Below are 22,072 nucleotides of genomic sequence, written 5' to 3' on the forward strand. Positions count from 1 at the left end.
CAGGTGCGACATGAGATCGGTGTGGCGGCTATAGCTGATGCTTCGAAATGCCACAAGTTGGCAGGCAGGCTATGCATGTTGGTCACATTTTCCCTTGGCACTGCAAATGCCCCTTCTTGTGGCTTTAGGATTGTTTTATAGATGGATGAATCTATTTGCTCAAACTGCTATGGGAACTCGGAAGGGTATACCGTCGTGGATTTGACCGGGAAATCGTCTATTTAGACATCTATTTATTCAACAGCTGCATTTCTATTTACCCCATGTACATGCGTTTTGCTCCGATATGTAGTTGGCCTATCTGGCTCTTGTAGCCTATGTACTTTGTTGCTTTGTACAAGTCCATTAATTCATATAATATTCATCATCAGGCTCCTAGTCATCATACTGTCATATCACTTGATCTCTTCGCCCTAAACCGACTGTCTTGATGAATTTGTGCGCAGTACGTCGCTCAACCAGCCGAGGTTGGGTGTCTTCTCCAGCTCCGCCCACTCCCGCGCCGGCAGCTTTGTCCATATATCAAACAGCTCAAAGAGTCTCACGATCCGGCCCACCATGGCACGCGTGTCTTCGTGATCTGGCGACCCGAGCTTGCTGAGCCTCGCCAGAGCAATCATGCGGTCTAGCGCCTCGACGACGAGTTCCCAGGACTGGTTCTCGGACATGGTGGCGCCGGCCCTCCCCAGCCAGAACAGCAGTCTCAGATCCTCCTCGACCCAGGGGCCGGTGATCAGCCGGTCAGGAATCGAGGTCTCGGGGTGGACCTCAAGCATATTTGGATAAGGCCGCTGGACGTCCTCCTCCTCTGCGACTACGACCTTTTCAAACTCGAAATCGAACTGGCTCTGCACTCGAAAGTCTTCGTCTCTGATGAAGCCTTCCCGGCCAATACCTGGGGCCTTGCGGCGGAGTCGAACCTGCAGAAAGGGGGACGGCACACGGTAGAAGACCGGCTGTGGTCGCCGGCCGGTTGCGAGCCACACTTGCTGAGCTTGCAGTAGTCTGGCTGTCGTCAACCACTTTTGCTCGAGGATGCTGGTCTGTAGAAGCGTATTTGTGTCAATACTGATGAAGAAAAAAAAAAAACAGAATCAATGACAAACGTGGCCAAGACATGCAACTGTCACAGCCCCCATACAGAACCAATCTTTCCGTACCTGCAATTTAGGATCGCCACCGAACCTCTCGAGGTCACGCACACCCATCTGGTGCGGGACGGACATCGAGTAGCTGATGACCTCCTCAGCAGCGCAGCCGAACCAGTTGTCCCAGGTCGGGGCAAACGCCTCAGCTATCAGGCGGCGGAAGACATACGGGTGGGAGAGGATGCGGCCGATGAAGCCGCTGCAGCGCGGGAAGCTAAAGTTGCTCTCTGTGAGGAACACGTCGACCAGGAACCACTCTGGCAGGTCCCGCAGCGACTTCTTCCTCCTGCTGCGGGAGCCGTCGGGGTCGATGCCGCTACGGCGGGCGGCGAGCTTCTTCTGGAGCTTTGAAGGGCGGGTCTCACCCGCGCCCGCTTCTGGATCGCCGCGGCGTTTGCCTTTTTGTACAAGGTGTTTGTTGCCTCTTGCTCCTTTCTTTTTGGGAATCGGCGTCAACTTCATCTTGACCTCCTTCCTTGTTTATTAGAGATTCTGATCATGGTCGACTGACGAAAAGATAGACAATTTTATGAGTTCTGATCATAAATCCCTGGGTGAGAAAAGAAGAGGAGGGTTGTGTTGGCTTGGAATTGGTGGGTTTTCGCCGTAGTGGTCTAGTTAATCTCGAGATGCATTGAAGATATAGTCAGGGGCAAGTTTTGTGATTTCTTGGTAAATATTTCACTCGGAATTTTCGGAATTTGCATACCGTTTTTTTTTTTTTTTTTTTTTTTTTTTTTTTTTTTTTTTTTTTTTTAGGAATGCAGAGCTAATATTTTGCTAAATCCCACAAAAGTTGACCTAAACACCGGCCATCCACGTACAACTTGAGGAGGGGTTTCTTTTCTTTCTTGTTTTGTCTTTCTCCTACCCTTTTATCTTCATCACGTTTTGGAGATCGCACTGGAAAGAAAGAGATATCACTTTTGTAGGCTCCATACACACTTGCATTTGTGCACCTCTCTTCAATCCATGTTGTCGACCAATAATAGTCCACCGTCGCAGCCATAGTGGGGCATTTCCAGAAAAAATGACGGCAGCAAACCAACTTTTCGCTTTGAACGCTTCAACCGCGACAGTTATTATTACTTCCTGTCTGTAACATGGCAGCACAACAACGTACTCACTGGATTCGGCCGTTGAGAAATTACAACAGGCTTTGCTGAAAAGATCAAAAATTCAACTTCCCGACTGCTTCGTCCAAAAAAAAACAAATCGTATGGCCCGGGTCGCATTCTTCTGCTGAAATGCCTCGGTTGGCAGCACCACCTCTGCCGGTTCCCTCCCACAACCTGCTTCGATTCTTGCGCTCCCAGACCGATGGCCTACTAAGCTTCGATGCGGCCAGTACGACCACCTGCAGGACCTCGAGGGTCATGCCCGCCGCTCACGGTCCCCTTGGTCCGCGCGCGCTGACATGCAAGGCCAAGACGCTGGCTCTGCCACCAGGACGTCGCTCCTTCTGTACATCCCACCTGCGACCTCAGCGGACGGAGGGGGACGGTAGCAGGAACTTCATATTCGACATGAACAAGATCCTGCCCCGCGTCTTTCGCCGACAGAGGGGCTCCAACTCCAGGAGTACACTAGGGGGTCAATATCCGGACGAAGACCGGCCAAACGCCTACCCCCGAGCCACCAAGCCGACATGGCAGGAGAAGCTCGGTTGGGGAGGCGCTAAGTCTTTGGGGAGCGATATGGGAGGTCCCGGCAGCAGTGATGACTGCGGGCCAGACAACAACTTCACTTTTGGATCCAGACGGGCGCAGCTCATGCGCGCTCCCATGGACCCAAGACTACGGTGCACCGAGGTTGACGAGAACGGCGAGGTCATATTAGTAGACGGGGAGTACAAGAAGAGCGAGCTGATTGCAAAGGTATGTTGTATCTTTCCATACACGATTTACTTCATGGCTGTGTTTCGATGACTGACGGTACGATAATGACAGTACGGTCTTCTCCCTCGAGATCTCCGCAAGATCGACTCGTCGAACCTGCCGCATATCCTCGTCCGTCCCTCAGCTATTCTCATCAATCTACTGCATCTTCGCGTACTTATCAAGTCCGACCGGGTGCTTCTGTTCGACGTCTTTGGATCAAAGACATCATACAACCAATCAGCCTTCATGTATGACCTACAGGGCCGTTTACGGCAGAAGCAACCAGCGGGAAGTAATGCGGTGCTCCCATATGAGTTCCGTGCCCTAGAAGCTGTCCTGATCTCGGTCACCAGTGCGTTGGAGGCGGACCTCCTCACGGTGCGTGAGCCCGTGGTCAGGGTATTGCGGGAGCTCGAAGACGACATCAACCGTGACAGGCTGCGAATCCTGCTCGTTCTTTCAAAGAAGGTCAGCACCTTTGAGCAAAAGGCCAAGCTGGTGCGAGATGCCATCGATGAACTGCTCGAAGCCGACGATGACCTTGCGGCCATGTACCTGACGGAGAAGAGACACGACCTTTACAGGGGTGAGGATGACCACACCGAGGTTGAGATGCTGCTCGAGTCGTACCACAAAATCTGTGATGAAGTGGTTCAGGAGGCGAGCAGTTTGGTTTCCAGCATCCGCAACACAGAGGAAATGTGAGTTTGACAGGATTGTAGTCGCTCATCATGTATTCGCCGTACAAGAGCTAACATTATTGCAGCATTCGCGCCATTCTCGATGCCAATCGTAACTCCCTCATGCTTCTGGATCTCAAATTCAGCATCGGCACCCTTGGCTTGGCCATGGGTACCTTCCTGGCCGGTCTGTACGGTATGAACTTGGAGAACTTCATCGAAGAGACTAACTGGGGCTTCGCTGGCGTTACCACCTTCTCCATCTTTTTCTCTCTTCTGGTCTGCAGGTATGGCCTTGTCAAGCTGCGAAAGGTCCAGCGGGTCAAGATGCACGGAACCGACGGCGGCACCACTTCCTCGTGGTTCCGGGAAAATGTCCAGACTATTGAGCAGGGGAACGCACCGGGTCTTGGCGGGAACATGGGCCCCATCGATAAGTTTCGGCGGGTTAAAAACAAAACCAACAACACCTCATCCAATCCGGGGAAATGGGTCTAACGATGTACTAATGATCAACCATGGTCTTTTGGACAAAAAAAGTGCATGTTGGGTTACTGACGATAGGCGCAGAGGGTCTGATACTGTCCTTCAACTCTACACCAGACGAAAAAGTGTGAGGGTTTATGGGGCTTTTCCAACTTACAATGTACTAAAAGATGTAAAATAACCACGGCTCAGACACGAGCCCATACTTTTGACGCAGCGACCAGCTGGATTTTTAGAGACACCTATCATATTTTAGAGTAAATGGCTGGGTACTTACCACCACTCTCCAAAGGGACTTTCAAATAGACACCGTACCAGGGTATCGAATATCAGTCTTATCTCAACCTCTCTCTTCAAGGAGTTGAGTTGAGAGCCTTGACAACTTCAAGTCAACCAAAGCCCACTTGTCTAAATCTTCTTTGTTATCTGCAACTCAACAGTAATATGAGTCCATAGGGGTAAGTCCTTTCGCCCCTTCATCAGACATCGAATTTCGCCAGCTGACGACAATGATGCACACAGAACTTAATTCATTCGTTTACCGTAGTTGGATCGCGATCCTCGGGTCATGATTCCCGGTACCAAGATTACGCTCAAGGCAGCAGCCTAAGAAGCGTCTTACCCAGATGGGCTGTCACACGAACGAACAGGCAACGGGTCATAACTGATCACAAAACGCTACTCGTGGGTCATCTCCAATATCACAAGAGAGTCACCGACGATACAATACCTCTCTCGGAACTCCGAGCAACTTACTTCCACACGACGAGGTTTCAGGAGGACACACCCTTCGCCTAACCATCTCACCCGACATCCGACGATGCAATCAGGATGTGATGGCATGCTTCCCAGTACCAGGCAGAGCCGGCAAAAAAAAAAAAAAAAAAAAAAAAAAAAAAGGCACGACTAACGGCGAGTCGGCCCTTTACCTCCTCTCTAGAGGCCCATCATGAGCGCTATGACTGGTGCTTGTCTCCGAGGGAACATGCCAGAAAGGACTCGATCATGACGTCCTTTGGTCCGACATGCCTCTGACTCCCGCCGAACGACAGGGAGTGAGTTCCCAACAACCTTCCGAGTAATTACCCCCACAGTCATCGCCATCGTCAAAGGGGCGATGGCCCGGTGTCGTGAAAGAAAAAAAGCCAAAATAATCCGCCAAGACGTGCTAGTGCGCATCGCGCATCTCTTTAGATTTTTTTCCCCCCTCTGTTGCCAGTGTGTGCCCCCCTTTTCCCCATCCACATCTAGATCATAGTAAGCACTCCTTCAGCAGGCCTCGTATAGGCAGCCCACGTTTGTCTTTGCGACAACGGGGGGAGATCTTGGGCCAGCTGAAAGACCACATCGTGGCAAAATATAATGCTGGGAGCATGACACAGAATTATACTCAGCCGGAAAGAGATGGAGTGCAACAAGAAAGAGCCGCAGAAAAAATATGAGGTGGCGTCAAAACGCACCGCGACGAAATAATCTCAGGGCCCTCGGCCTAATGTACGTTACCTGGTCCGAGCAAGTGAATGAATGATCATCCCGGATCATCCGGTCTCTTGGATTTGTCAAACCGATACAAAATTTGCCTTTTTTTTTCTTTTTTGCTTTTTACATGACAAAAAGAAAGCGCAAACATAACTCTCGAGCCCCTACCTACTTAGTAATTGGGAAGTTTACTGTCTGCTTGAGTAAGGTCTTGGCCTTTTTTATGCTTCGATAACGAACCTACCTAGATAGGCATTCTCGTAAGCAGTGGAGACAAGAGACCAATCACTGTCTGTCAGTCATCGCGTGAACGAACTCCGAGTACTGTGCAACCTTTCAGCCCGCCATCCCCTGAGTCCTGCACTTTTTTTTCATTCTTGGTTAGTTTAGCTGTGAAAACATGGATCACTGGACCTCGGTCATGTTGCAAGTCATGACGAACTGCCAACGAACAAGAAAAAAAAAAGTCGCTTTGGACAGCCGGAAAAAAGCACAACAAACAAAACAAGCCAATAAAACGCCCGAAACGCACAAAGGACCCCTTCCACTTTTCTCTTCATACAAAATATCAGATTTGGTTGGTAGTCTAATCTTCGCCCCAGGAGCGTGACCGCCTTTGGGGGGGTCCCCAACCAAGAATTCTCTAGTTGCGGAGCCCTTGGTTAACAGGTTCCAATGCCAGCTTGTTGCGTGAATGAGTCACTCAATCGTTGGTAGGAGAGCTAAGAACAACGGAGTCTGCAATTCACATCTCTTCACACCAAGTCATCTATGTTTATGACCTGGGGGCGCGCCCACCCCTCAGCTCGCACAGGGTTCCGAGTGGAAGTAAGCGCGTAGGCTTTTTTTTTTTTTTTTTTCTTTCTTTTCTTCACCCCTCCTGTAGCTTTGCCCCCTCATGTGTCCCCCGATTATCGGTCAGTTTTGCAAGATTTCTGTAAGCGCCAACAAAAAGTGAAGCTTCTCATTTTGCTTTGTCGCCACGCCGACTATCCCGGTAAACAAACTTCTCAGGTCGTGTCGTAGGGTATGGTAAATGACGCTGGTGTTGTTTCCGCTCCAGCAGTTAACAGGCTGTTTCACGCCATCATTCAGCTCAACAGTCAACAAAAGCTGGAATAAAAATAAATAAACAATAAAAAAGATTAATTAAATAAAAATTATACCAATAATACTTTTTATTTGTTTTCCCTGACTCAACTTGGTCATAGCAATGGGGAGACAGAGTGACAACTGATGTTATGCGCTTGCTTGTTGGTCGAGTATCTTTCCTTCTTTTGGTCTGCATGACCATCCTATGAGGTGGCATGGCCTTTCTGCCATACCGAAATCCTCAAACAGACGCAAGTGTTCCGCACGAAAAATGCCGTGGTTGCATAACCCCCGTCCACAGGCTGGCTCCTTGGCCAGCCCAGCCAGGACGATCCTCTCACGCATGAGAAACAACGTGAAAGCCGCCGGGGTAAAGTGCCAAAACCCGCTCCGGTTTGGCCAAAAATGCCACGCAGCTTGACTGTTGTCAAAGTAAAGGATCAAGCCTGTGAACATGTTCCTTGACGGGGCGTCACGACTTGACGTATATGCATATTCCCGCTCAAGAATGCACTGCGACTCATGTATCATCCACATAGCAACAACAAACGCGGCCAAGTATCAAAGACAAAGGGAATGTGAATTAGCGAGACGTCCAAGCAAAACTCTCTCGTATTGCTGGAGAACTCGATAAAAGTAGAGGCATCTTGCCTCACACTAGCAAGTCTTATGTATGCTTGTTCAACCAACGCGCCAACCATCTCCTCTCTCTGTCTTTCTCTGTCTCTCATCGTACACGACACCAAGATACAGGCATGGGCATACATAGACCAGCCACCGTATATAGCTATTTGTGATATCAGTCCGCCTGCCAAAACTTTCTAGCAGCAAACTCCGATCAGAAGTATCCCCTTGTTATGCTCAATAAATTCATACGCCCCCAAACCTCGTCCATGACATGTTGAAGAAAACAAAAACAAAAGACCCCATTTTGATCCATGCAATGCAAGAACGGCAAAGAGGACCAACTTGTTACGCCCTAAAATATGACTTTTCGAGATGAGAAGTAGCAAAAGTGGTATACCGCAACTTCAACGACTGTAACTTCCCAAAATACATGGTACAAGTCAAGCTCAAAAGAAGTGGCTTAGCAATCGAGACCGGGAAAATGTAATAAAAATATCGTGTCACAGGACCGAATGTGTCCAGCGGATACAAAACAATATAAAGGGCCACAGCAAAATGGAATAGTCAGGTTCAGTTAAGAATACCATCCCACATGCCAGGTCCCCCCATTCCACCTACAGCAGGGTGAAGAGGGTTTATTGTGAATTGTTGTGCAGCCTCAGTAGAGCAGCAGACTCGCTTTCGGCCGTCTCCCCGAAGGGCGGCGTGCGACAGCAGAGGCTCACTGATGGCCGACCCGAATCTTGGACGCACCAGGTTATCGGCCCAGCCAGATGAAGCAGAAACCGGATTTGCTCTCAGCAGCTCCCTGACTTGATCCTGAGTAATGTCCATGGATGCCGTGCGACCACGCTTTGAACCAGCCCTAGGGGCCGGAGCAGGTCGCTGCACAGTGGACTGATGGTTGTGCAAGTCTTGCAGTGCACGCGCAGCAGCATCGTCAATCTCCCGTTCCCTGCGAGCCAGGGGCGTTTCAGCACATGCATCTTTGCCGACCGGGTAGCAGTAGGGCTCCGGCGACGAGGTGATGCAGTTCTCTTCGTAGTCCTCAGGGACAGTGGCGATGATGGGCCTCAGGCTAGACCTCTCACTGCAAAGCTTCGCGTAGCGGCATCGCGCCTGTACATCCAGTTTGGTAGACGGCGCGCTTGCCAGCGACGAAGCAGATGAGATGGAGGACGACCGTGAAGTCCGGGATAAGTCCGAAATCATCGACTCTGGTGAGGAAGTTGTAGAGATTGTGTTTGCCAAGGAGGAGCGACGAGCTGTGAAATAGCTGTGCGGGGAAGACGTTACAGCCGTGGGCCAGGGGGTCTGGACCGACCATGGTGCTTGCGTGGCAGTAGCCGAGTTGGCTTGGGCCATCGCAAGACCCATGGAAGAACCCTTGTTCAGCAGGTGGCCTGCAGCACTCACAGCGGGAGTGCTGAAGCCGCTGGACTGGGGAGTCAAACGTGGAGTGGGCAGTAGGCCCAAGGCAGGAGCCAGCCGGCCGGGAGTATATACAGTTGCCGGTGTTGGCTCCATGACCATGGGCGCAGTGTAGTGGGTAGGCGTGGTAGGCGTTACTGTGGCCTCAGGGGAGGCACGGTCGAAGCTGGGGCTCCTGTCCGATGACCAGTTTGAATACAACGACCGTGGTGATGAACCCAGCTCCTGAGTCTTGGATGGGGACGATGGTACAAGAGCCTCGAGATTAGTCAAATCGGGTGTGAGATTCAAAACGAGATGTCGGAACTCGTCGCACTGCCGTTCGAAAAGCCTCTGCGCAGCTCCACCTGGAGACGGCGGCTGCGAAGGTGTAAACTTCATTACACAATCGGTCCAACGGTTGTAAACCTCATTGGTGATGTGCAAATTCCAGTTGACGGCGAGCAAAAAGGCGATCTCATTCTGGTTGATCTCATGAGTAGCCAGGCCCGAGATCTTGCTCCATGCACGCGCAGAGTAATTCCTATCCTGCAAATATTTGGAGGCCAGTATCAAAGCAGCCAGAAACATCCGTCGGCCGCACTGGAGGGCGCGGCTCGCGTGGCAGTCATCTTGCTGTTCCATAGTGAAGTCATGATCGGGAACATGAGGCTTGACGAGAATCAAATAGTAGAGAGCAACCTGCAAAGTCGAATAGCTCGTGCGGGAACGGCGCAAGGTTTCCTGGATAAAAGTCCGCAGCGGCAACACACTGTTGCTGGATTCACTGCGGCAGATCACCGAGGATGTAGGCCAGATGGCCTCAACAATCTGCGTTGAAGAATCTGGAGAGGGAGTGTGAGTATATGCGACCTGACTGCAAGCAGTCACTAGAGCTAGTTGTCAAAATGGCTTACCAACGAGGCTGTCAACAAAGTTGACCTTGCGGTCGGATTGGCGGACAAGGGTGGGAGGACAGCCAATGCGAGACGTTGCCCCACTCGCAGAGCGCCGAGGGTTTTGTCGGAGCTCTGCAGATACCGGGACATCGACATGCAAAAGCTGCTGCTGCTGATTTTGTGCCCTTGCCCATGAGCTAATGCGGGACTGTGCATGAATTTCGGCAACGGCAACGCCGGAATCCCGAGCTAATATCCTTCCACATTGCGAATCGCATGAGTCTGACTCTGAGGTAGCGGAAGAAGCGGAAGAGTCGTCGGAGGTTTGGGAGAGGGAATCGGACCAGATCTGGCTTGACGTGTCCGAAGCGGAGGCAATCGATGCCGATTTTGCTAAAGACGAAGATGGGTACACGGATGTATATTGAATCTGCGACGCGTTGTAGTTGTTCTGGAGGTCGGGGCGCAAGGCGGCGGTGGCGGACGAGTCACGCGCACCGCTACTCATCTTGGCTTGGGTGAAGGTCGAAGAGGGGGGGTTGATTCGATATGCGGGAGGTGTCAGGTAACACAAAGTGTAAACCAGACTAGTCCAGTCGCAGCCAAACAGCTGTAAACCAATAAACCGTGTGTTGTCGAAAAATCGTATACTCGATCGGGTGGGTAAAGCTCTAATGTATAAGAGCTGTATTATCCGATAGAGATGCAGAGGGCTGCTCAAACAAAGGCACCTCGAGTTGACTTTCCAAGGACGGTTACACCGGAATACGAGGCTGAGATGGCGGCGACTGGGGTAAGCGATGAGATCGCAAGATGCATCGCGTATTTGAGGAATAAAAAAAAGGTTGAGTGGAGATGGTTCTAATGTAATAAATAGATAAAGAAAGAGGTGACGAAGAGAGATGCAGTTCACTGTAGACGCATCAAGAAGTAAAGATCGATATCATCGGAATAAGAAGGTATCAAGAAAGGTAAATTAAAAAAAAAAACGGTTACCCCCAGGTCAGGGAAGTCGGTGGTGTGTATTGGATTGGTGTTGTTGTTGTTGTTGTGTTGATTTAGTCGTTTGCTTGCCTGCTGTCCTCGATTTTCGGTCGGTTCGGGTTCCCGTGGTGCGTTGCAAGCAGGACGGGATTCTGAAGGCAGAGAGTGGGACGCCTTTATTGAGGTGACAAGCCAACAACCAAAGATCGATCACAGGCCGGATGTGACTCGATGCAGAGGCAAGGCGTGTTCTCAGGGGCGAGGTTTTTTAGGTAGCAGCCCCCAGTAGTAATAGCCTGCCTGGTGGTGTTAACGTTCTGGGGGGGAGAATGATTGATGACTCCTACCCCTTCCGAAGTTAGGAGGCGTGAATGGCAAAGGAGAGTGGCGAGACCCGCGTGCCCGATTTGTTGCCGCTGGGGCAGGACAGGTTTGGGACTTTTGGGCTTGTAGTGGGTGGGTCGAGGCGCTGTGAACTGGGCACCAATTGGGAAGTGGTATGACAGGGTCTCTGGCGGAAGCCTGGAAATGGGGCCCTTCAGTGAGTGTGGCGAGTGAGAGATGAAAATAAGTGGATCTGGATGACAGACGCGTTGTCATACGTTCATTCGTTCCTTCGGTAGCTGTTTGGTGTGACTGCGAAATCACGATCACCTCTCCTGATCTGATAGCTTTTCGTTTTTTCTTTGGTCTTTTTTTGGGAGGGCCTTCAAGAAATGCTTGTGGTTATTTCTCTTTGTTGCAGAATGCAAGTGAATGCCGCGCAGCTGAGAGATAAAAAAGATTACAGGCTTTGTTAAAGGCGGAGTGGGAAAGGCGGGTGACGAATGCCCTTCGCCACAAGACTAAAGGGTAGGTGTGTATGTGTAGGTACGGAGTAGAGACAAGTGGCGGGTGCAAGATAAAAAAAACGGTGTTTTTTTAATAAGAAAAGAGGAACCAAAAATGGAAATGCAAAAGAAGATGAATAGTGATGTAAAAACTCTCTTTTTTCAAAATCAAAACTTTTTTTATTTTCTTTCAAAGCAGACTACAAGAGTCGCTTTATTCGTTTAGAGGGCGTAATCGAACATTGCGTTGGTTCGATGAGGTGGGAAAGGGGAAAGGGGGACAATTGATGGCGGAGTTTCGAGGCGCTGCAGCAGTTTTAGAACATTCGTTTGCGTATCCAAAAGCCCAACTCCGCCCGGGTACGTAGCGGGCAGGCAAGATAGCGCGCAGGTACAGAGAAAAACGTGTGAGGTAAGGGGAGGAGGTGTCCTTCGCTGCGCGTTTTGGGATCCTCTTGGCTCTCTGTGGTGCTGCGCACTGGTGGACTTGTGAGTGGGTCAGTCAGCTCCCTGGCGACGTGCTACTACTGGCTCGACGAATCCTCTGGCCGGGGGGCTTATTGGACGACTGCGATCCACCACTCGCAGCTTTTAAATCCAACAAACCTAACCCCGGCTCAAAGTATTAAATTTGGCACGTTTGCCGTCCCCGGCGTTCCGAGTATTGCCGTACTGGGGCTAGTTTGAACAATTTATCTAGGATGGGTCACTGAAGACGGGTTGCGGGTAGTGTATTCGACCCAACCAATGAGACATTTCATATGAGTGCGAGGCGATGGAGGTGAGTGAACTGCAAGCAAGACTCATACCTACTAGGTAAGTACATTAATTACCTACAGTACAGGTCAGGTATGGTACATACCTACCTCCACAGGTCGACCGGCCAACAAAAGCTGTTAGACTGGGTAAGGGCCGTTTGGGCAGCGAGGCGGCGGCAAGGTAGGTAGGTGCACGGTGGTAGATGACAATGATGGATGATGAATAGTCGTGGCGTATTGCCTGTAATTCACCATCTACTACTGTACACGCGCACCGCACGCGCTCGCTCTCGTTGAACCGAGTTTAAGTTTGCCTACCTCCCATCGGTAAATCCATGTTCCCCATACAAACATAAGTAAGGACTGTAGTAATACCCGGAGATGGGACGAAAGGGACTTGATTTGAATTGGGAAGGGTCTCAGTGGCCCACCACTGCCGGCTCCTTGGTGGTACTCTTCTTTTGTAATAGCACAGAGTAAGTCAGGTCTTTGGCCCGAGATTGGGGCCACGGGTGCAATGAGACGACGCCTCCTCACGGACCAATACGTATTCGTCGTGTCGTGATGGCAATGGACGGGCAACATTCACAACATGCCAGCAAATCGTTTTTTTTTTCTGATTCTTATGGTCAATGTGGCCTGTTGAACTCGCCACAATCAAGCTGCCAACCAACCACCAGGAAAAGTTTTTCTCAATAGTTTGTGACCTGCTTCCCCGGGTCTAGGACAACATGACACTTGGCCTATTTTACCATATTCCCTCGTCATCGGCACCGCTGACAGCGGGGAGTGCGTCCTGTTTGTTACCTTCTAGAAAACTGTTTGATCCATCAAGTCTGCCTTCTTTTTTCTTGGCGTTGTCCAATTATGAAGTAAGATTGGGAGTCAGGCAGCCAACCTAAAAAGGATCAAATAGTCCGAGACGTGGTAATTAAGTACCTAGGTGCTCATTCATCTCTAACCTACGGACTCGACCAGTAACCTCGCCTACTGGTCAAATATTGTTTTGTTTACTACTTATTAGTTTGGTCTAACAAAAGGGCCTCCCTCGCTCCACTTGGCGAAGGCGTGCTTGTGCTCTTTCCGGGATACGTAACTTTTGACAGGGTCGGTTCTTTGAATGTACGACGTGATACAACTTTGTGAGAGTGAGTGATTGCTAGGTGTGGGGGAGGGGTCATCGGCTGTTGGCCTGGCCGGCTCTTCGTCTCGTCCAGCCCCTTGTTACTCATCAGCCCTCCCGCCCATGGCTTTAAAGATCTATGCCCAGCACATGTGTGCCAAATATATCCCATGATTCCCTAGGGAGTATTCCCTTGGGAAAGTCAGGGAAGCACTAGCCATGAAGGAGTTGTAAGGCAGGGAGTATAGCTCCGCGAAAATAACGTGCAACGGTCGGAGTATAGGTAGTTGTGCTTCTGCCCGAGGCTGTGGACTACGCTACTCTGCCTGCACCTTCACGAGGGAGGGAGCAATAAAAAGCACAAGATCGAATTTGCATGGCTTCACACCGCCGACTCCGAACCTGGTCATGCTGCTTTCGGCGTATGCGAGTCCCAAATTCATGTCCCCGCCCAGAATGGAGAGCGAGTGGCTCCCAGGCAGACAAGTCCCGTGACCTCGAACGCCTCTCTTTATTATCTTGTACCTGAAGGAGAGCCAGACACTTCGAGACACTGTGAAGACGATCAGGCCGGCAACTGGGCGCCCAGACGTGCCGGGTCTGTTACGTGTCCGGACCCCACTGTTACTTTCCCCACCTCTGACTCACAGTGCGGAGATAAAAATCCCAATTTTGACAGGTTGTAGATAAAGCCATAGTGGACAAGTTAGCTAGGCAGATTGCGGGCGGCCAAATGGTGACATATCGGGCTTTAAATCGCATAATGTTTGGGTATAGCATGATGCAAAATGACTGATATGGGCCTGGAAGTTGAACTTGAGGCCTCTTTTGGGCAACTGTTGAACTTTCTCTCGGCACAGTTTCGCGCTCCCGTTGTTGTTTTTTTTTTTTTTTTTTTTTTTTTTTTCAAGACCCACACATTCGATGATTCGAGACACTGTGAGTCTTCCAACAGTCAGGCCCCACTCCTCATTTCTGCATGTACTGGTCATACTGGCCACGCCGCAGCAGCTTGGCTCGTATCCGGCGGGGCCGTTAAGACCAGCTGACGCATTTTCGATTGCTTTGTGCAAACATACCGAAATTAATGTGAACATTCAAAGGCAGCACAGCGTGTGATGTATCGCGCAAGGCTATACGGAGTAATGTTATTGTGAACTCTACTTTAGTATTGATTGACCTTTTGTCACTTACGTACTGGTATACGTAGTGGTTACAATCTTATTTTATTATTACATAGGACATGCCCCGAGGCATATTTGCTAAACTTCATGTTTTAATCAAAAAAGATCTGTCATAGGCTGAAACCAGCCCTTAGTTGATATAACGTGCACAGTCGCTCGCTCGTAAGTGTGCCTTTGTTGCATTTGCTTAGTAAATAGTGAGTGAGGCAGAAATTAGATGCACGTAAGGATTACCTACCTACCTAATGAGGAACTTTAGAAAGATGCCCTTCTGCCGCTTAGGGGGCCAGGATTGAGACCAACTGGCTGCCTAGCCAGCCTATGAAAGTGCCTGGGCAGCTTATTGATGCCTTTCAAATCACGAAGCTTGTCTCCTTTATTGGTAAGTCGTTTGGCTTCCGAGAAGCCCTCCCATGTACAAGGCAGCTCCCGACGCGTCGTACTACAAGACTTTCACGCGGCAAAAGTTCGCTACTTGGTCCATCCGATCTCTTGAGGAGGAGGAAAAAAACGTGCGGAGTCGTGCAGACTATTTCTTATTCGTTACTGGGGCGAACAAGGTACGAAGTAGGTTACTCGGTAACTATCAAAAAAAAAAAAAAATCTCCAAGGAGGGTTGCAGAGCGTCCAATCCTCTCGTTGCCTTTACCACCATCGTAGCAGACGTCTTGGCGACATAACCGTGCCGCTTCGCTTGTGCCCAATCGACGAGACGGATGGCCATGAGGCACCCTGGTCATCGATGGGTGAGTCAACTTGCATCGATCGTTCAAGTCGAGTGGGACATGCCTGAGCATCATGATGTGCGGCTGCGTGCTTCAACCTTGGTTGCTTTTTTATATTTTCTTGTTTGTTGTCCTCATGTCATGCCGAATACGTTTTAATCAGGCTGTGCGGGTGAAGAGGCCTCGTTGGAGTGGATTTGAGTATCAAACGACAAAGTCAGCAACCAAGCTACCGCTTACCTACCTTGCACCTGTGTTCCTACTGTCTTGGGTGTATACTTGGAAATTACCCTACCTAGGTACTCTACCCAAGGCTGCCTACCTAAGCTTGTTAGTCTCAAACCTTACCCACCAGGTAAGCCACCAATAAGACTTAGTCTATTAGCTGAAAAAACTCTCTGCAGCTTTGATGCATACATACGTCAACTTCAGTTGCCTTCTTTGGCTATGTGCTGAAAACCCGACGCCTCCGACTCGCAGATGAACGGATTCTTTCGCGCGGTGAAACTTGAACCCTCACGAAAATGTTTGTATTTGGGCCTTTCCCTACGAGTCATCATCTTCTTACAGAGCAAATTATCCGGGACCGGTGGGATTTTTTCTTCTTCTTTATGTATTTTATTATGTACAGTAATCTTACGCCAGGCTTGTCAGGTCGTGTTGCTGCTTTGCTGGCCTCTCTCCATTCAAACCCCGATGTCCGTGATTTCCCCCTTTGATACGAGTGCTACAAGACACGGTTAAATGTAGCTCCCTTGCCGAAGCATTACCGCCGTGCCTCGAACCATCCCGATCCCTTTAGGTAACCTACCTTACCTAAATTACTGCTCTTTTTTTCATGATCACGCATCATCCTACGGATCAACCGAGACATACTACGTACTACACCTACTCTCTTCATCCAATGAAACCCTTCCGGATCAGGGGTGGGGTTTGTTTGCCTTCTCTAGAATCCCAAATCGGGCGATGCATGCAGGAAGGGCTTGCTGTCAAAATTATTTTCCACTCGTGTCTCAATCCCGGCCTGTCACTGTTGGGCTTTGTCAAGTCAATGGAGTCGTTATCATGGAGGCTGAGCTTGTAGACCCGTTATTTGTCCATTAGGCAATGAATAGACTTCCAGGTCATAGGCAACACCTCGTGACCACAAAGTAAGCATCCATCAATGACGCCCATGTAATCATGGTCTTGCATCCGCGTCTCTCCCTCCATTGCCTTGGACTCAGGCGGGGAGGACTGCTTGGCGCTGAGCTGCTGCCTGAAGCAGAAGCACTCAACTACAGAGATTATACACAACCCTCGCTACGGTCTCACAGTCAATCCTCAGGCCAAGCTGTGTGTTCTCGGGTGACCCTTTTAGATAGTGATTTCATGCCACAATCATATGGAGGCTTCTACCTTAAGCTTGGATACAATAACAGCCCATAATATTCACTAATGTAGTTGGGCCAAACAGGCCCAGCACTGCATGTTTGAATAAGCTTCATGTGTTCTTTGATTATGGGGTAAGGGGAAATCCTTTCCTACATAGGCTGATACCAAACGAAAGCGCAAAATTATCTGAAGTGAACGAAAAAAAAAAAAAAAAAAAAGGACAAATCAACCCCAGAAATCTTCAGGAGATCATGTCTGTTCCCAAATTGATGACCAAGGCCTTCTGAGGCGTCATACATGTCACCTTCCCGCAAAGATCCCCCAGCCATAGCTGAATTACCCCATATCAGGCCTTGAAAGCCTGCCAACAGCGAAAGTGAAAGAGTTTCCAAGAGCGGAGCTTACCAGCCATTGCCCTTAGTCCACGAATCGTCCATCTTCGCGTCGGCATTTGCCTTGACAGGAACCCAGCCGCCCTCGCTAGATTTGGCAACTGGCTCCTGGGTGCCCCAGCCGCTGTTGTTGTTGTTACCGTCAGTGGCATCCTCACTGGTTGCCCCCTCAGTGTTTCCGTCTTGGCCATTGTCAGTGGATCCCCATCCACCACCAGTGTTATCATCTCCATCGGCATTATCCTCAAAGTCAGAATCGGCTTCGAACTTAAGGTTCTCGCGGGCAACGCCATCTGGGATATAGCCTGACAGAAAGTCGGGTATCTCCTGGTTGGTCTCAAGCATGGTGCGAACCAGAACACTGGCTATGGGCTCGTCGCGATCTGTATAAAAAGAAGTGGCAAGGCCCTTGTTACCAATACGTCCAGTGCGACCAATACGATGGGTATATTCCTCAATGCCGCCATGATCCATTGACGGCAGGTCGTAGTTGACAACGTGAGCCACATTGCGTACATCAATGCCGCGAGCTGTGACGCCAGTAGTTACGAGTATGGGAGCAGTTCCTGCGCGAAACGCACGAAGAGCGTCCTCACGCTCACGCTGAGTACGATCAGCGTGCATAGAAGTGCAGGGCAGCCTGCATTCATTGTAAAGATAATCATCAAGCTCATCCGCGGTCCATTTGTTGTTGACGAAGATTATCGTGCGTTGGGGAGGCATCGAGTTGATGAGGTCGTTCAAAGCCCGCTTCTTGTTCGGGGGAGCCGTCTCGATGACAGTCTGAATGATGTTGGAATGGGTGCTGCCTGCCCGGCCCACTCGAAGCTGAACATGATCCTCAGCGAGATGCTCGCGAGCCAGATCTCGGATTTTCTTGGGGAAAGTTGCCGAAAAGAGCAGATATTTGATCTCCTGAGCGGCTGTGAAGAAGAAAGTCCGTGTCAGCAAGTCGCACACAGCCTAACGAGTCCCGAGAAAGACTCTTTGAGAAAAGGAACATGATTTTGGGAAATTTACTTCCTCAGGGACTTACCACCACCGGCACTCATGATCTTCTTCATGTCCTCCTCCCAATCAGCAGTGAGCATCTCATCAGCCTCATCGATAACCATATAGCGGACACGCTGGAGGCTCAAGAGCTCGGGTTTGTCCATAAAATGGAGCAAACGGCCCGAGGTTGCGCATAGAATGTCACATCCAAGGCCAATCTGGCGGATCTGATCCATGAAGTTACCTCCACCATAAACTACACCAGGGCGAAGCATACTCCGGTAGCACAGCTTTCGGGCCTCATTGAAAGCCTGAATGGCGAGCTCGCGAGTAGGGCAGACAATGACGACCAAAGGTTCGGCTCGGACTGGGCCATTGATATCCATGTTATACTCGACTGGGTTGGGACGGGGCGCGGCAAGCTTCTTGGCCTTTCCCATCAATTTGTTGATAACTGGAATGAGAAATGCAGCGGTCTTTCCAGATCCGGTCTGAGCGATACCGATTACATCGTGGCCTTTGTGAATTGCAGGCAAGCAATAAGCCTGAATCGGTGTTGGCACTTTGTAGCCGCACAACTCGACGTTCTTCAACATGGCCGGATGGAGACCAGCATCCTCAAATCTAAGGGCAGGGTCGACGCGAATGGGGCCCTCTTGAACCACAGCGATTTCTCGAATGACCTTGAAGTCAATGCCGGCACAAGACTCGCCACGCTCGCCGAAGAGCTGCTTCTCAAGCTCTGGGTACTCGGGACCTAGGTCACCCTCCTCACCATCCCAGTTGTAAAGCGGAGCGCTTCCATCCCACTGGGGACGATCAGAAGGGTTGCCTGTGTAGGCCTCATAGTCGATGTCAGTTCGCTGAACCCAGCCCTCCGCAGATGAAAGGTCCTTTGGTCCTTTGAGCTCATCATTCTGTGGCTGGTTGAAAGTGTCGTTCAGCTGAGTACCAATGCCAGCTGCCCTAGCGGGGTTCTCCCAGTCGGCCATGTTCAGGTACGAGGAACAACTGCAGGAAATCAGAGAGTGTCAGTGTGATTTGGACCGGTGAAAGAGATTTGAATTTCAAAGCGCTGGATTGTGCCGTAGGCAGGAGGTAAAAGGATAGATCAGCGAAGTCGATAACAGCTAGACCGGAAAGTGTACCAGTATAGAGTCGGTGATGAGATGTATGTCGGGCAATCGATACATGAGATTCTGACCGTGGTTGGGAATTACCTGGATGATTATTACCTATCCTGATTTGGTATCCTGAGACGAAAAGTGAGGCCCAGCTGATTCTCGCGCGACAAGTCCTGAGAAAAGGGCTTCTTGGGCGGTAGGTTAGCTTGCTGCATGACGATGCCGTCTCCTAAAGAAAAATGTAGGCAAAAGCTCTCTGTAGAACAAAAATAGGTGATAGGTAGATGTGACAGTTGCGATACTAGAGGTGATGCTCTAAGTAGGGCTCAGACAATATTTGAGCAGACAAACGTCGGAGGAGGTACAGGACATATATATTTGGTGAGGAGGTCCTGAGGTGGTTCTGATCTGAGCAGCTCATTTATCCGAATATGATAGAGCTCGGTGATAAAATGGAGGGAACAATGCTTGAGTGAATATTGCGATTGGACTGGGGGATAATATTGCTAGATCAAGGAAATAAACATACCTACCCAAGTGTGGTTTGATAAAGTTGTTGCTCCAGGGAAAAGAAAGCAACGTCGGTGATGTTTTCTTTCTCCTTTGACGAGGATCAATTTATCGTGTTGCAGAAGGACAGCAGAAGAAACGTGGGAGAGAAGGAGTGAACAGTCCTTTTGATCCAGACTGGGTAGTGAAGGAAAGAATACCAAGAACAAACAGAATGAGCTGGGCGTCAACCCTAAAGCTTCTCGAAAACGAATGGTTGCAAACGTGGAAGATTTGATGAAGAAGTGAAGGAAGGGGACAGAACAGACTGGGGGAAAAATGGAACGGAGGTCAATAAAAGCACAAGGCAATAAAAGCAAACCAGGCGGGTGCGCACAGGAAAACTGCTCTGGAACCAACGAGTGTACCTTGAGCAGATCGAAGAAAAAAGGGCCTTCGTTTACCTAATCGCACCAGAAAAGGAAGGAACGATATGCACTGGCAAGGTGAGGTGCTTACGAACAGCTCGAGACTTGGATCTAAGCTCAATCAACCACCAACCCATTTGTTTCTCCATCCAAGTACTAGCAGCTTACAACAGGCAGAAATCGAGCTTTAAAAACACTTAGTTCCACCTAGAAAGCTTCTCTCTAATGGAAACAAGAAGGCTGAAAAGCCAATCACGGTATAGTAGCATGCAGGGAGCCCATGCCTCTTATTATTGTGCATTCGTTATTGTTCTGCCAAACATCGGCAGCCTGCCTGATAATACATGTCTACGAGGCATACTTATGTCGGGCAAACGCTGTAGGTGACACCGCCGGAAAAGGATAGGCCTGTAGGCAGTTGAAGGCCCAGCTAAGTTGACATCATTGGAGATGTATGTCCTCGGAGTGTCCACCAATGCACAAACTTGTCGTAAAGAGTGATATCTTAAATATTTCGTTGTTCATGATACATGGTCATCGTAATCTGCGAGTCCATCTTTCAGTGTCTGATCTAACACAGCGCCCGCACGACCAACCGCACCCCCTTCCTTCTTGGCCTCTTCCAGACCCTTGATAACGACAGCGTGCCATTTCCTCGAAAACACCCGTTGTCGATCCTCACGATCAGCATATATCTCACTGTCTTCGTCCCTGGGTGCCCCAAAGAGGTTGAGATATCCAAAAGGATTCGAGGTCCGCGGAAGACGATACAGGCTGTTCCAGAGTGTTCTTTGTCCTCCGGATCCTGTAGCCTCGGGATGGAATCCTATCTGAAGAAACTTTGCGAGAGCAAGAAGCTGCCTTGAGTATGACGCGCCTCCCTTGGCTGCACCGAACGTGCTCTTGGGCGCTGAGGTCCAACCCTTGCTGCGGGCTGCGGGTCCACCGGCGGCGGCGGCATTCGCAGCCACGATGCTGCTCCAGCCGAGCATAGCGGCAAAGACGTTCATCGTCTTCATCCATCCACCGGCGCAGGAGACAACCTCAATGCCAGCAACCTCGAGCAACCACTCCATTATACTGAGCGTATCATCTCTGATATCGGCCGACAGGTGTGTCATACCCGCGCGAACATACATGGAGATCCTTTCCACCTGTGGCTGTATATCTGCCGGGGGGAGGGCCTGCAGAAGTTTACGTAATTGGGTGCGGACTCCTGAGTTGGCGTCTGATATCAGGGGGAGCAGCTTTGCCAGAATTGCTGGCGTACCAACTGGATTGTTGGGTGGTTGATGAGATAACTGGGTGGTCAGAAAAGCTAAGGCATCTCTGCGTTGATTTTCCGACCGAGAGGTAGATGCGAGTGACAGATAGTGCTTGAACTGCTCGACGGGATTTGGTCCCTCAACCGTCAAAGATGATTGAGCAACAACGATAGCTGGAGTAAGTTAGCGCAAGGTTGACAAAAAACGATAGAAAATAACATGTCAAAGGTAGACTCCTGGCGGAAGGAAGATTCCTCATACCTCTTGATTTGAAGCTTGTGTCTGTGAAGCTGGCGGGTTTCTCCTTTGCCTTGCCGACTTTCAACTTGGCTTTCTACAAGATAAACCAATATATCATCATCAGTCAGGAGTGGTTATTTTAAGGGGCGATAAGATGATTTTATAAAGTGCGCTTAGTCGGTACCTGAAAGTCCTTCTTTTTCTCCTTCTTTTTCCTAACACTCGACCCCATTATTTTGTCATTAGCAGAAAACTGCCTATTATTTTATCCCAGTGCAAGGGATGAAGGGGATCTAGATAAACTGGTCGTACGGCGGACAATTGAGTGAGCATTACAATCAAAGAAATTTTGGTGGTGTACAGTGGCAGAAACCGTGAGATTTGGCGAGTGGGGCAGTCCATGCAGGTGCCGCGATCTTCTTCTGACAAGGGTCAGGCTAGCTGCTTGGTGCTAGGTACGCG

The 22,072-nt window shown here is 49.9% G+C and overlaps 7 protein-coding genes across 7 annotated transcripts; 1 reads left to right on the forward strand and 6 right to left on the reverse strand.

The window, feature by feature from the left end:
- Positions 1 to 261: 261 nt before the first annotated feature.
- Positions 262 to 1,610, reverse strand: PgNI_10630 (uncharacterized protein; the record flags this gene model as incomplete). The annotated part of the gene is made up of 2 exons (XM_031130603.1): positions 262 to 1,043; positions 1,161 to 1,610. 2 exons carry the CDS (start codon positions 1,608 to 1,610, stop codon positions 414 to 416), a joined length of 1,080 nt encoding a protein of 359 aa, XP_030979737.1. The 3' UTR covers positions 262 to 413.
- A 643-nt stretch (positions 1,611 to 2,253) lies between these two features.
- On the forward strand, positions 2,254 to 5,016 carry PgNI_10631 (uncharacterized protein). Its single transcript, XM_031130604.1, has 4 exons — positions 2,254 to 3,025; positions 3,098 to 3,729; positions 3,795 to 4,652; positions 4,717 to 5,016. The coding sequence occupies exons 1-3, from the start codon at positions 2,396 to 2,398 to the stop codon at positions 4,204 to 4,206; spliced, it is 1,674 nt and encodes a 557-aa protein (XP_030979736.1). The 5' UTR covers positions 2,254 to 2,395; the 3' UTR covers positions 4,207 to 4,652; positions 4,717 to 5,016.
- A 1,772-nt stretch (positions 5,017 to 6,788) lies between these two features.
- PgNI_10632 (uncharacterized protein) lies at positions 6,789 to 11,927 on the reverse strand. Its single transcript, XM_031130605.1, has 2 exons — positions 9,720 to 11,927; positions 6,789 to 9,647 (listed from the first exon to the last, which is right to left on the reverse strand). The coding sequence occupies exons 1-2, from the start codon at positions 10,207 to 10,209 to the stop codon at positions 7,963 to 7,965; spliced, it is 2,175 nt and encodes a 724-aa protein (XP_030979739.1). The 5' UTR covers positions 10,210 to 11,927; the 3' UTR covers positions 6,789 to 7,962.
- Positions 11,928 to 14,106: 2,179 nt separating this feature from the next.
- PgNI_10633 (uncharacterized protein) lies at positions 14,107 to 14,493 on the reverse strand (the record flags this gene model as incomplete). Its single annotated transcript, XM_031130606.1, has 1 exon — positions 14,107 to 14,493. The coding sequence occupies one exon, from the start codon at positions 14,491 to 14,493 to the stop codon at positions 14,107 to 14,109; it is 387 nt and encodes a 128-aa protein (XP_030979738.1).
- A 673-nt stretch (positions 14,494 to 15,166) lies between these two features.
- On the reverse strand, positions 15,167 to 15,304 carry PgNI_10634 (uncharacterized protein; the record flags this gene model as incomplete). Its single annotated transcript, XM_031130607.1, has 1 exon — positions 15,167 to 15,304. The coding sequence occupies one exon, from the start codon at positions 15,302 to 15,304 to the stop codon at positions 15,167 to 15,169; it is 138 nt and encodes a 45-aa protein (XP_030979733.1).
- Positions 15,305 to 17,080: 1,776 nt separating this feature from the next.
- PgNI_10635 (uncharacterized protein) lies at positions 17,081 to 19,403 on the reverse strand (the record flags this gene model as incomplete). The annotated part of the gene is made up of 3 exons (XM_031130608.1): positions 17,081 to 17,994; positions 18,108 to 19,075; positions 19,300 to 19,403. The coding sequence occupies 3 exons, from the start codon at positions 19,401 to 19,403 to the stop codon at positions 17,081 to 17,083; spliced, it is 1,986 nt and encodes a 661-aa protein (XP_030980290.1).
- A 1,223-nt stretch (positions 19,404 to 20,626) lies between these two features.
- Positions 20,627 to 21,919, reverse strand: PgNI_10636 (uncharacterized protein; the record flags this gene model as incomplete). Its single annotated transcript, XM_031130609.1, has 3 exons — positions 21,795 to 21,919; positions 21,632 to 21,704; positions 20,627 to 21,543 (listed from the first exon to the last, which is right to left on the reverse strand). The coding sequence occupies exons 1-3, from the start codon at positions 21,840 to 21,842 to the stop codon at positions 20,627 to 20,629; spliced, it is 1,038 nt and encodes a 345-aa protein (XP_030979735.1). The 5' UTR covers positions 21,843 to 21,919.
- Positions 21,920 to 22,072: the final 153 nt, after the last annotated feature.

This window comes from Pyricularia grisea, chromosome VII (assembly GCF_004355905.1).
Source record: "Pyricularia grisea strain NI907 chromosome VII, whole genome shotgun sequence".
In the NCBI taxonomy this organism is placed as follows: Eukaryota; Fungi; Ascomycota; class Sordariomycetes; order Magnaporthales; family Pyriculariaceae; genus Pyricularia; species Pyricularia grisea.